General features: G+C 38.3%; 1 protein-coding gene and 1 long non-coding RNA gene across 4 annotated transcripts in view; one reads left to right on the forward strand and one right to left on the reverse strand.

The window, feature by feature from the left end:
* The window catches only part of STAT4 (signal transducer and activator of transcription 4), a 108638-nt gene extending 102308 nt beyond the window's left edge, over positions 1–6330 (forward strand). The window contains exons 19-25 of one of the 2 annotated variants that reach the window (XM_011355925.2): positions 1239–1288; positions 1941–2035; positions 2337–2473; positions 2798–2989; positions 4472–4538; positions 4886–4994; positions 6056–6330. In XM_011355925.2, coding sequence (XP_011354227.1) covers positions 1239–1288; positions 1941–2035; positions 2337–2473; positions 2798–2989; positions 4472–4538; positions 4886–4994; positions 6056–6082 — 677 coding nt within the window. In that variant the 3' untranslated portion in view covers positions 6083–6330. Of the gene's footprint in view, positions 1–1238; positions 1289–1940; positions 2036–2336; positions 2474–2797; positions 2990–4471; positions 4539–4885; positions 5310–6055 lie in introns of those variants that run through there. The other variant, XM_023528752.1, reaches the window with a different exon arrangement.
* LOC111737793 lies at positions 3065–10029 on the reverse strand. Of its 2 annotated transcripts, none has more exons than XR_002779576.1 (4): positions 9796–10029; positions 4872–5034; positions 3786–3821; positions 3065–3313 (listed from the first exon to the last, which is right to left on the reverse strand). It is a non-coding gene; the product is annotated as an uncharacterized LOC111737793 (long non-coding RNA). The 2 variants fall into 2 exon arrangements; XR_002779575.1 differs by having other exon boundaries at positions 3768–3821.
* Between the last annotated feature and the right edge of the window lie 2929 nt (positions 10030–12958).

The raw sequence follows: 12958 nt of genomic DNA on the forward strand, positions 1-12958 counted from the left end.
TAATAGAAATTAAAAACCACCCAGGTAATCCTTAATTCTATGTATCAAGAAAACTTCAACCAGAGGATAGGGGGAAGGAGGGAGAAGGGAAGTAGATAGGATAAAAGGGATCAAATATATGGTGACAGGGTGCTAAATCCTGTACTACTCAAACATTCTCCTTTATAAACTCTCCCTTATCTGAAAAAAAACAAAACAAAACAAAACTTCGGTTTCGATGTTTCTAAACTTTGTAATATAGAGTCATTGGTACTCCTTGGAGTGACTATAATGTAAGCTTTTTCTAAAAGCATTTTAAAAGTTATCTATAGTTTGACAATTCTGGGACGAACACATTTAGCACCAAAAAGAGTTAAAATGGGATTTGTATACAGTTCTAGTTAAAGTAGGGCCAAAGATGCATTTGAGCAGCAATATTGGAAACATGTGTGATTTGGTTAAGTTTGACTTAACCAGGTGATGCTGAGTTGCCATTTGTAGCCATTATCTGATCAATACAAATTTAAATAGATCAGGGCTTTGGGAATATTATAAAATGTACTAATGTAAGTATCCTTTTTGATCCTTATTTAATTTCTATACTGCAGTAGTAGGAATTCAATAAATATTTTTTAACGAGTGAATAAAGCTTTTAAAAATGTAGCATAGATAGCCACCATATCCTTTCAGATCTTTATCAAAGTATTCTTATGAGTATAATTTCTTTAGAAATTTAGATAGAAACTCTTGTATCCTTTCACTTCCCTGGATCAAAAGTCAATGGTTCCTTATTGCCCAGTGAATCTTCATCCATTCTTTTCATGTAATAGTCAAGACTCCTGGTAATCTGGATACACCTAATTTATACAAAGTGATTTTATAATGTTTATTCTCCAACATTAGGCTGCCTTTATAAGCCATAATTATGTCCACTATGCTTCATCCTTTATTATTCTTGCTACTGAAGTAGCCTCCTCTTTCTCCTATCCATTCTTAACCAAATCACACACGTTTCCACTACTGCTGGTCCTAGACACTCACTCTCTTCCTAAAACTATCTTGACTTCCTCTGTGGAAAAGAATAAATAATATATTTTATGATATATTATTACTGTTTCTAGCAGTAAGTACACTGTAAACACATAGCAGGTGCTTAAGAAATGCTTGAAAGAAGAGGGGGGAAGAGAAAATCTAAATTAAGCACCAAATTGAAGAGGCTAATTGTTTGATAAAAATCTCATTCTTTTCTTTCATTTTAGTCCAAACTAGCTACAGTGACGGTCATCTCACCTGGGCCAAGTTCTGCAAGGTACAAACAAGGGAAGGGAGACATCATTTATATAATCTTTTTTTAAAAAAAATAGCATTCCTTCTTTTCTACCTGACAAAAGTCGGTAGTCTTTTAATATCAATGGCAGCATGCATTTAATTTGGAAAGGTACGTCTGTTTTGAGATTTAAGAAATACATTATGAACTACCAGTTGGATATTGACATTTTTTCAATATTGGCTATTTTTTTAAATGTTGCAATTAGAATCTTGTATATACCTTTTTATATTTATCTAAACATTTCCTTCAGATAAAAATCCTAAAATATTGCTGAGCAAAGTGTTAAAGGAATAGTTAAAGCTTTCAATACACATCACCAAATTGCCATCTAGAAAACTTGTCTGAATTTATAGAAATGAGAGCATATATTCTCCAGTCCTTGACAAGATTGGCTTTATTATTTTTTATATTGTAGATCTGATGGGTGAAAATGTAATAGTGCTCCTTTTTAAGTCTCCAAATCATAGTCTAGTATTTTGGTGACTTCCTGAATAAGGTTATTTTAAAAAGAAATTCTAAAGTGTTGTCTCATTTAAAGGAAATATTTCACTGAAAAAGAGGAACTCAAATTATTATATCAACGTAATTATTGAAATAGTCATTGTCCTAATATGTTTGTCTATTCCAATAGGAACACTTACCTGGTAAATCATTTACCTTTTGGACATGGCTTGAAGCAATATTAGATCTAATTAAGAAACACATTCTTCCCCTTTGGATTGATGGGTGAGTTACTGGTTATATTTTCCATATGAGTTCATTAGGTTCTTATTTTTATGCTGTTGTGTTTTTTCGTTTTCTTTTCTTTTCAAGCATGTTTAGTGTCATTGGGGGAAATAGTTGTAGTTTCTTATATTCTTCATAGAATATTGATATTTACTTTAATCTATATAAGAGTATTTCAGGCACCATTGACATTGGTTATACTCAAAACAAATTTAAGTCTGTTCTTTGTGAATGAATTAAATGTAAATGCAATAAATTACAGGCTTTGCTCAGATAAAACTATGCACTGTTCTATTTTTAGGTATGTCATGGGCTTTGTTAGCAAGGAGAAGGAACGACTCTTGCTAAAGGACAAAATGCCTGGAACTTTTTTGTTAAGATTCAGTGAAAGCCACCTTGGAGGAATAACTTTCACCTGGGTGGACCACTCTGAAAATGGTACGTGCTCACTATTGTTTATTCTTGTGAGATTAGTATCGAGTTTAGCTAATCAAGTTTCAGTTTTTAGAAATGCGTGGTGTGTTCTGTTTCCCATATGTTCAATGGGTTTGAATATTAATTATTACAGTTGTGCCAGAATGGGATACCGTGAATTTCTCATAGACCGTATGGGTGTCCTCTATCATGTGGCAATCTGTACTGTCCAGACTGTAGAAAAGGGCTGGCATTGTTTTGTAATCAGTGACTTCATGAGGGCAGGAAAAATGGCCCCAAAGGATGCCTGCAGGAACATGAATATCCCCCTGCTTTCTGTTTTTCCAGGAGAAGTGAGATTCCACTCTGTGGAACCCTACAATAAAGGCCGGTTGTCTGCTCTGCCATTCGCTGACATCCTTCGAGACTACAAGGTTATTATGGCTGAAAACATTCCTGAAAACCCTCTGAAGTACCTATATCCTGACATTCCCAAAGACAAAGCCTTCGGTAAACACTACAGCTCCCAGCCTTGCGAAGGTTAGGTTCTTTCTGTGTGCTTTTTTTCCTTAAGATTTTGGAAGATAACGTCATATTGAAATAAAGTAAATGAAGTTTCTTTCTATGTTTACTTTGATCATTGAAAGATCCAAGAGGTATGTGGAGGTCAAAGCCTTTGGAAAAAAGTGGTGTGTCAACAGTCCATGTAAAGGAATGGCCAGGGCTGTCTAACTCTAGCAGAGTAGTTAGGAGTGAGTAGAGTAGCTGGAACCAGAGTTCACCAGGGCCATGGGGACCGCTGATAGCCACTTGGAGGGTTTTGGTTTCCTCCTTCCTTCTATGGTTCTGACTTCACTTCTGTGACTGGGAGAGAAGAAAAGAAAGTGAAGGTAATGATTAGAAAGCTGTTAAAAGTCAAGCAAGCCTGTTTTTTGGGGGAGTTTTTGTTTGTTCGTTTGTTTGTTTTTGTAAAAGAAGCCCAGGGTTTATAAGCTTTATAGTTTTATCTTATTGTAGTCTCACAACTCAGTATTGTTCATTTGCCAGGGGGTCTGTGTAACATCTCCCATCTCCTAGCCTACCAATAACAAGGCTTGACATGCCTGCCTTTCCTGGCTGAATGTTAAGGACCTAAAATAATACCTGGCCAAAGAGGAATTTGGTAAATAGTTGTTGAATACATGAAAGAACATTCATGAAATTAGTTACATAATTGTAATACAAATCCACCATTCTATTTCTTTAATGAAAGTATATACGATCCATTAAAATGTTCATCTACAGCAACTAAATCTATGAGTACCATCATGTGGAATACCTTATATATGTCACTTACAGCGGGTGACTTGCTGCCACTCTACTTCATCCCCTTCTGAAACAAACAAACAAACAAAATAATAACAAAAAAAATCCCTGTGGCTTTTAAGTGTCTCTACAACTGATCAAATGAAACAACAAATGCCAATGAAACAAATTACAGATGAAAATTACAGTTGGTCCAAATTACAACCAAGCACAAGTTCAATGTAGTATACCAGAGAAATTTGGGGAATGTTTCGAGGGTGAGGTTGGTACATTACTGTTGCTATAGTACAGTAGTACTTTTAATAACACTGATGTCTGTGCTTCAAAAATTTGTGTAAATACAAGATTATGATTGGTGTCAGTTTTAATGAAAAGAGTTGAGTTACCATAAATCCCCCAACACATGAACAAATCAGTCCTGACAATCACATAGAAGCCAGTAATATAGTTGGGTTCTCAATTTTTCTCACACATTTTAGAGACATTAATGTGTAAAGTCAGATCGGGCCTGCCAAAAGATTTGCTTTTCTCTTCTTGCACACTTTATGCTCATCTAGAATACTGTTTCATCTAGTCAACCAAAAATTTTTGTGACTCGCTAAGCAATTTTATTATCTCTCTTCTTTTTAGCATTACATATTTCTTTCTAGACTTTTTTCTAATTTTATCAATAGTATTGGTAACATTTTTTTCCAACATTGTGCCTTTCTTTTCCAGTCTCAAGACCAACAGAAAGGGGAGACAAAGGTTATGTTCCTTCTGTTTTTATCCCCATCTCAACCATGTAAGTAATCTTAGTCACATATAAAATATTTATTATTGAATTTATCAAAAGAAAGCTTTCTTATAGGAAATTTAACTGAGAGTAAAGCATTTTAATGTTCAATGTTCCATTCCTTTTAATACATAAAGCTAGTCTTCAGGACACACAGTCTATCATGATTGGAATTATAAAGTTGTCCTTTTATATGCCATATATTCCATAGTAGGCTTAATGTTGTGACAGCAAATGATGAAGTTGGAAATCTGAGTCATAAACAGATAAAGCCCTAGAAATGAATTCCTGAGACAATAAGTTGTCACCAGCTGTAATTTTTAAATCCTTTTCAATATTTACCTTATCTCTTTAAGCCGAAGTGATTCAACTGAGCCACAGTCTCCATCAGACCTTCTTCCCATGTCTCCAGGTGTATATGCAGTGCTGAGAGAAAACCTGAGTCCCACAGCAATTGAAACTGCAGTATGTTCCCTTTCTTTTCCATTGCTGGTCAAGGGCATTCCTAATGAAGCAGAGGTAGTGTGTGAACCAAAGGGGCTGAAGTTCTGCCTGGGCAGTGAGAAAACAAATTCATTAGCATAACACAAGGGATGTCCGTATAGTCCTGTGTGTTGCTAATCTTATCTGCATTGAGAGCAGACACCTTCACTTATTTGAACTGCTTTAAATTCTTTTCATCACAAGTCACCACAGGGCAAAATATTCCTGAACTCGACTCTAATACACTTCATTCCTACTTCCACTATGGGCCCCACCAACCCCTACCACTCTCTCCACTTTAGCAGACAACACATATTAGTCAATATTCATAAGCCTAGTTTAATATTAATTTTAGCAGTTGAGGCACCACAAATTCCAGGGGGTTTTTTTGTTTTGTTTTGTTTTGGTTTTTGATTGTTACTTGCATTATTAGTCCCAGGAGTCTCCTTAAGTAGTATCTGAATAACAATCAGCAGCAGTATAATAATACTTTTCTGAGAACTGAGTCATAATTGTAAATGCAGTTATGTGATTTAGGAAGCCTTTTATCTGTTCTTAAACCCCAGTGCCATCAAGCAGTTCGAACCCTCAATTTACATGAGGATGAACATACATTAGAATAATAGAATCTTGAAGGGACTCCCGCCCCAAGAGATTTCTATCTGGCTGTAAATCAAGTGGATTTTAGTCCTTCTCTTGAAGACTTCCAGGGATGGAAAATCCATACTGTCCTTGGATAGCTTATTTCGATGTTAGTTGTCCTTAAATCATTCAGCTGTGAGAGAACTTTTGCAACATTTTACAACCACTTCCTCATTACATTTTTGGCAGGATGAGTAGGACCTCTTAAAACAGTTTTCATCTACTTAAAAAGTGCTTTTTATTTTAGACCGATCAATCCCAATTACTGTTGCGAATACTTAGTAGATAATTGGCAGAATGATTATGGAGTATTTAGTATATGAGAGGATGTTTACCTAAAATAGTGATTTATTTGTAAAATAATAGTTTCTTCAAAGGTTATTTTCATTTTTCAATTTTAGATGAAGTCTCCTTATTCTGCTGAATGACAGAATAAACTCATGACACTCAAAAGAAGGAAGCAAAGGAAAATGTTTAAAGACTGGTCTTTGCCAACAATTCAACTTTGTATATACCGGTTTCCAGTAAATGGTTGAAGTCTGAAGCTCTCCTCTCACTGGCATGACACCCACAATTGAAAGTGTTGTGATTGAAATGCTAAAAACCAAAGCTTCAGATAAACTTGCAAGATAAGACACTTTGAGAAACCAAGTGTTAATATAATATTAACTAAAGACTCATTTGTATGTATTTATTTCATTTCTGATTTTGTTTCTCACAAGTTACTTATGATTTCGGTTCTAGAAGGTTCAAGTGTTAAGATTTCAGAATAGGTCAAAAATAACAGGTACAACTACATTACTCAAAAACCAGCAGGACAGCCTGAGGGAAAAGCCAAATAAGCCAGTGTCCTGAGCTCTCAGGTAAGGGTTATCACACTAGACACAACATGTAAGTGATGATGGGGCATTAACAGCAGCAATTCCAGGGTGTCCAGGGGTGAATTAGGAAGCCTCTTGATTGCCATGTCAACAATGTCCCAACTTTTGAGTTCACAGATGCTGGTATCACTGCCAGGAATACTTCTTATTAGGGGGAGGGACTCAGAGTCATTCCTGGTGATATCTGATATTATGGGTCATACTGGATGCTTAGTACCATTGCCCAGCTGTTGCCCTTAGTAATAGCGTGGGGTCCCCAAGTGCTAGGACCTGGGGAGCTCTCTATGTCCACCAGGCCCTAGGAAAGCTGCTGAGCCAGGTAAGGAAGTCATAATAACTAGGCACATGCCATGACCTACTGGTGAAAAATCCTGAGGCTTGTATCCAAGGTGAGCCCTGACTGCAATCAGAGATGACGGGTGCCCTCTGGGAACTCCTCTCTAACTGATTTTCTGTCCCCCAGGCAAGACAAACAGGGAAAGGCCAATGTTTGATGGAAAAAGAATTCAAAGGGTAAAAAAGATTTTAACATAAACTGCCTTCTCCCTTAGAGAGCTTCCATCCTATCAATCTCCTCTATACCCTAGAATAATTTTTTTCTGCCAAATTAGTAGCAAATAAGCAGCATTAAATGAAACATAATATAGATTTTCAAAATAATAACCATATTTTCCTTTTTCCCCTCACCCATCCTACACCAATCTCAGATGTCCATTTTACTGAACCCTTTTCAAATTCTTGTAAAGAATCACTTTGACCAATTATACTGAATATCGATAACTTTATCTGGAATAAATGCTGAAGAAAGACAGCTGCCAGTGTATTTCCTCAAAGTCTCAAGGTAGCAAGGAAAGTCCCCCAAAGAAGTATAAAGAGTGAGTATAACTCTGCAAGCCCAAGAGATTTTTCTTTACCTTACATGGTTCAGGGGGCCCACGTGCACCTTGTAGTAGAAGGAACAAAAATAGGGGTCAAACCATCCAAGTGCTATGCTCTAATAGTAGATAATTGCAGTCCAGACTTAGTAAACTGGACTCTGTACACGTGCACTCCAATTTCTGACATATAATCTTTTTAATTGTTTCAAATTGGCCATGAGAACATTGAATGGGCTGACTGCATTTTTTAAAGTCTGGCTTATTGAAGTATAATTTACAGACAGTAAAATCCACCTTTTCCTAACAAACCCATTCAGTTGTATAACTACTACTATAAGACATAGAACATTTCAACCAAAATCCTCACAAAGAGGACACTAAAAAAAACACGATGAAAGACATTCTCTGCAACATCTATTACAGTAAATACAACAAAAATTCCATGTGGCTTCCGATGTAGACAGAGGGCTCTATTTAAAGCAAATTGGATTATTTCACTCCCTGCTTAAAATCTTCAAATGGCTTATAATGTTCCAATTAGCAGTTCCTGTCTGGAGAGTATGGACAGAATTCTGGAGGTTTGTGAATTTAGATGGCAATAGTTAGAATTTTACTTTCATAAAATTCTGGCTGTAACTTAGAATTTCCTTCAATTAGGTATATGGGCAACAAACCATAACCTACACCATATTTTTGTCACATTACAGTTGTTACAGTTATCTTAAAATATTGCTATGCTAAGAACAATTTTAAAATTGCATTCATCAGACCCATTACTAGATCTTATTTAATGCCATTAATAAAGAAGCACTTAAGTCACAAAATTGGTTTCAATATTTTGATATCTGCATTTCAGTGTAGTTTCCTTTTTAATCCTAGGTATTTTATTTTATTCAACTGAAAACATTATTTTTTTGAAGGAGTTTATAGGTTTCATCTAACTACCCAAAGGGTCCATGGCACAAAAAATATTAAGAATCCCAGTTCTGGATGAAGACCATAATTCTTAACAGATCTTTACAAAGTCATTTTTTAGTCTCTTCTTACTCTTCAACTCATCTCTCATCTCATGTCTCATCACTTCTCCCCAGCACTTCTCGTCCTCCAAAACATATATGCAAAAGATTGACTGAACTACTTTCAGTTTCTTTGATGGTCCATACTCATTTCACTTCTCTGTGCTGTATCCTCTCAATTCTCCAAAACCATCTCATCTATATCTAGTCACCTGGATAACACTTGCACATCCTTTGGGCTCTGGAAAGGCTTCATGTCACACACACACACACACACACACACACGCACACACACACACGAGCACATATGTATGGCTCAGGTTACATCGTACCTGCTCCATATCCTCTAGACCCCCTAGCACAGTCTTTATCGGCTTTATTGTAAATGCATATCAGCCATCTTCTTCATTTAACTCTAAGCAAGCTCTGTTATGTACAGAAACCAAGAAGGCTTTGTTCACAGTTATATCCCTAGGATCTAGCACAATCTACCTTTTAATAAATACTTGGTAATGACTTGGTGTTTCGAACACAAAGAGGACAGCAATTAGTTCCCTTCTTTCCTTTGCTCCTTTGCTCCTTTGGCCTACCTGCAAGACTAAACTAGAACTCCCTTTATAATGCCTCCAAACTCTAAAATCATAAACAGTCCGCAATATTACTTTTCAAACTGATTAACCAAGAAGACATGCTTGCTATGGTTCAAACATCACAGGACTTCCTCTCTACTTTACCTCTCTCCAAACTGTGTAGAAATGCTCTGGAATTATATTGTTTGATTATTAGCTTACTCTAACTTTCCTTTAAGTATCTCATGTGTGCCAAACATCCCAGACATCTACCTACCTGAAATTTCCCTTAAGTCCCTCTCATTAAACTCATAGCCTTTACTGCTCCTGCCCCCGCTAAAAATCCTATACAACATATTCTTACTTTAGACTTGACAATCATTCACCTAGATGTCTTATCAACTGCCTCACATGGAAAAAATCCCAGAGGCAGGGTGGAGATGGGGGAGAGAGGTTAGAGGTAGAAGAAGAATGGTGCTCTCATTAAAATCCTTTAGGGGAGTTGTTCAGAATAAACACGCTCTTCTCCTTCTCAACTCTAGCCCATTCGTGCAAGTGCTGAGTTCTGAAGGGTGGGATTAACCTATGATTCCTGATCACAGTGTTGGTCAATGATGTTATTCACTCATCTAAAAAATATTATTGACTACTCTGTATCAAGCATTACCTTTCTCAACCAGAGTTTCCCATCTAAACCACAAGAAAGTGATTTGCTTGACTGTTTTCTCAGTGTCCCAAGGATGGTAAGTTGTGCCATTCTAGATATATAGGAGAGAAGGTGATTCATAAACAGGTACCTCGGGGCATTAGGCTTAATTCTCTCATGGAACAAAAATGAGACAGGCTGTAACAGCTCCAAGTAACTCCTGTTGTGAGGAGAGATAAAAGTAGACAAGCAAATAATAAAGGACAGATTTAATAAGTGCTGTGAAGAATAAAAGTGTGACATATTTAAGAATATAAATGTAAATGGAAGAAGTGGTTAATGAAGGTTTGTCTGAGGAGATGGCATATGACTTGAGGACCTGAAGAATGAGGAGCTACCATCCCAAAAGAACAGTATATATATATATATAGGACCTAGGCAGGTGAAAGCTTGGGGTAATTGAGGAATAGGAAGAGGGCCTGGGGAGAAGAGCATAGTGAAGCACAAAGTGGGACAAGACGTGTAAGAAGGGAGGCAAGACCAACCAGATCGTGTAGGGCTCTACAGGGAAAGTGAAGGCTCTGGATGTTCTTGCAAGTGCTACAGGAAGGAGTGGTGTATTAATTTGTTTCTTCATTATATTTGTTTTCATTTGTTTTAAGTAAACATAGAACAAGATTTCTACAGAGGAAACCGCCCCCCCCCAAAATTCCCACACTAGGGACTTCTCAGATATGCTACCCGTGCAGTTGCACAGGGCCGAGCACTCAGAAGGGCCACATGCTTGGATTAATGCTGTTTCCTTCTCGAAATTTTTAATAGATTCTGAAAAAAAGGGACCCATATTTTAATTTTGCACTGAAAATTGTATAGCTGCTCCTGTCCTCTTAACGGGAAAATAAACATCCATCTGCATTGTGGGAATTATGTGAAGTGCACTTGCTGGTGGTTTTGTGTGCAGCCACGGGGTGCTCACTCTCACACGAGGTCCAGTAAGGTGGGTCCTCTCACACACCGGAGGTCCTAGGCTGGTCCTTAGGTCACCCTTAGTAGGTAAAGCCCTTTAAGAGTGGTTGAGTGGAGCCCAAAGAGACTAGGTCAGTGCTTCCTGGAATCATTCAGTAAGTCATGCAGGTAGCAAGCAAGGCCAAAACATTTTTTCCTGGGCCTGCAAAACTTTTGAAATGGTGGTCCAGTGACTAAACTATTCTCCTCTCCCACCCCATCTGGTATAATCATCATAAGAGAGAGGGCAAGGGGGGCCAGAAGACCCCAAGAGAAAGAGGAAAACCCCTTTTGCAGATGTAGCAAAAGGACAGCTGAAGAAACAGCCAGCCCCCACCTTCATGTCCGGTTTAAGAGTAGGCACCCCAGCTGGGTGAGCAGCAGAGTTTGAAAGGCCAGTAAATATGAGTTAACATGAGCGCAGATTGTGTAGGTAGAGAAGTGACAGAGGATAAAGGTATGACTCCAGGACAAGGGAACAAAGAAACGGTGGAAGTGTGGGATACGTGAGGTTTCCATCACCTCAAGCAATTAGAAAACGTTCCCCTCGCTCTCTCTACTAACGGGGACCCGCCCCCACTTCCATCTTTCATTTTGTCCAAGGACCACCACTCTCAGACTCGGCTCGGCAGGGAGGGTGTGGAAAAGCCGCTGGCCGTCGCCGGGAGAGCTTGCGTTTACCGCCCTCCCGGACGCTGCGGGAGAAACCGCAGGAGGGCGTCCAATTCAGCGGAAAGCCCCGGATCCGCGCCTGCGTACTGCTCCCCGTGTGCTGACTTTCGCTTTTCGGTTTCCTCTCAATCCTTCTCCTTCTCGCTCCCCGGCTATTTCCCCGAAAACACGTGGGGAGGCTCTTCTGAGCAGCCCCGTCCCTCCCACCGCGTTTCTGGCCAGCTGTTTTAGAAACTTCCGGGAGCGGGACCACAGGCGCGTGCCCGAGTGTACCTGGTTCTGCAGGCACGGGCCACTCTCCTGAAAGCACAGGACTTTAAAAGGTGTTCGTGAGGGTGTTTGGACTATAAATTTAATAGTACTTGTTAAGACATTTTTGAAAAGAAAAAGAAAATTATAAAAAAGTAATCCACCACCCAGAAACATTAGCATTTAAAATATTCCCCTCTCCGTTTCTCCCTCTCCCTCTGTCTCAGTGTGTTTCCATGTATTTACATTTCTATATGTTTTTACAGTACTAGGATAATACTATGTGTTCTATCCTGCATTTTAATTTTATACGTAGGTATTTTACAATGTAAATAGTCTTTGAAAGCCTAAGTTTAATATTCTATTATGAATATCAAAAATCGAGAGAACTGCAGAGAATTTTAGAAACCCTTCTTCTCAGTTCTGTTATGTTACAGATTAACATATATGGCTTACACTGATTAATTCGTACTATTAGATATTTAGGTTACCAACATAAGAAAAAATATATCTAAAATGCAATATTGGTTGCTGGAAGGATAGGGAGCATATTTAAACATATTACTATAGGTTTTTTTTTTTCCCATCAGATTTGAAACAGACCAAGACCATAAAGACAGAACACAGAGCTAGTAAGTCTTTAACCCAAATGTGGTAAGGACACTCGGGATAGTGGACTACTGGGGGATGAGAGACCCCAAGGAAGATATTCGTGGTGAGGAAAGGGCAGTGGGCCTGCACCACCTGAGAAATTTTGTTCTAGAATTCAGTAGTTGGATGCTGGGCTTCCTCCCATAAGACACATAGTGATCTATTGCTACATAACAAACCAAACTACCACCAAAACTCAGTAAGGTAAAAAAAAACCATTTATCATTGTTTGTGAATCTATGGCAAGCTGGGCAGATCTGCTCATCAGGGTCAAGCCCTCTGATCTTGCCTGGGCTCTCTCACCCTCCTGAAGCCTAAGCCCTGACAGCTGCAGGATTCCTCTGTGATCTGTGCACTCTCTCATCCTGCAGCAGGCTAGTCTGACTTGCCATGGAGACAGGGCAGCGTTCTGGGAATGGAGAGTATGAGGCCCATTGAGGCCCATGCTCAAAATAAGGTGTCATGCCTGCTTCATAATATTGCTCGAAGCAAGTCACAAGTCAGCCCAGATTCAAGTGGAGGAGAAATAGTCCCCACTTCTTGCTGGAAGGAGCTACAGTCATGTTGCAAAGGAATGTGGGTACAGGGAAAGGAATAATGGAGCCATTATTGAAAAGAATCTACCAGTAGATCCTTCGTAATTTCTTATAATGAGAATGTGTAATTGATAATATATATCTTTTTGCCTTGGCTTGTAGGCTGAATTTGTATTCTTTATGTTTATAATTATGGAAAAT

The sequence above is a fragment of the Pteropus vampyrus genome, unplaced genomic scaffold (genome assembly GCF_000151845.1).
Source record: "Pteropus vampyrus isolate Shadow unplaced genomic scaffold, Pvam_2.0 Scaffold2, whole genome shotgun sequence".
Taxonomy (NCBI): domain Eukaryota; kingdom Metazoa; phylum Chordata; class Mammalia; order Chiroptera; family Pteropodidae; genus Pteropus; species Pteropus vampyrus.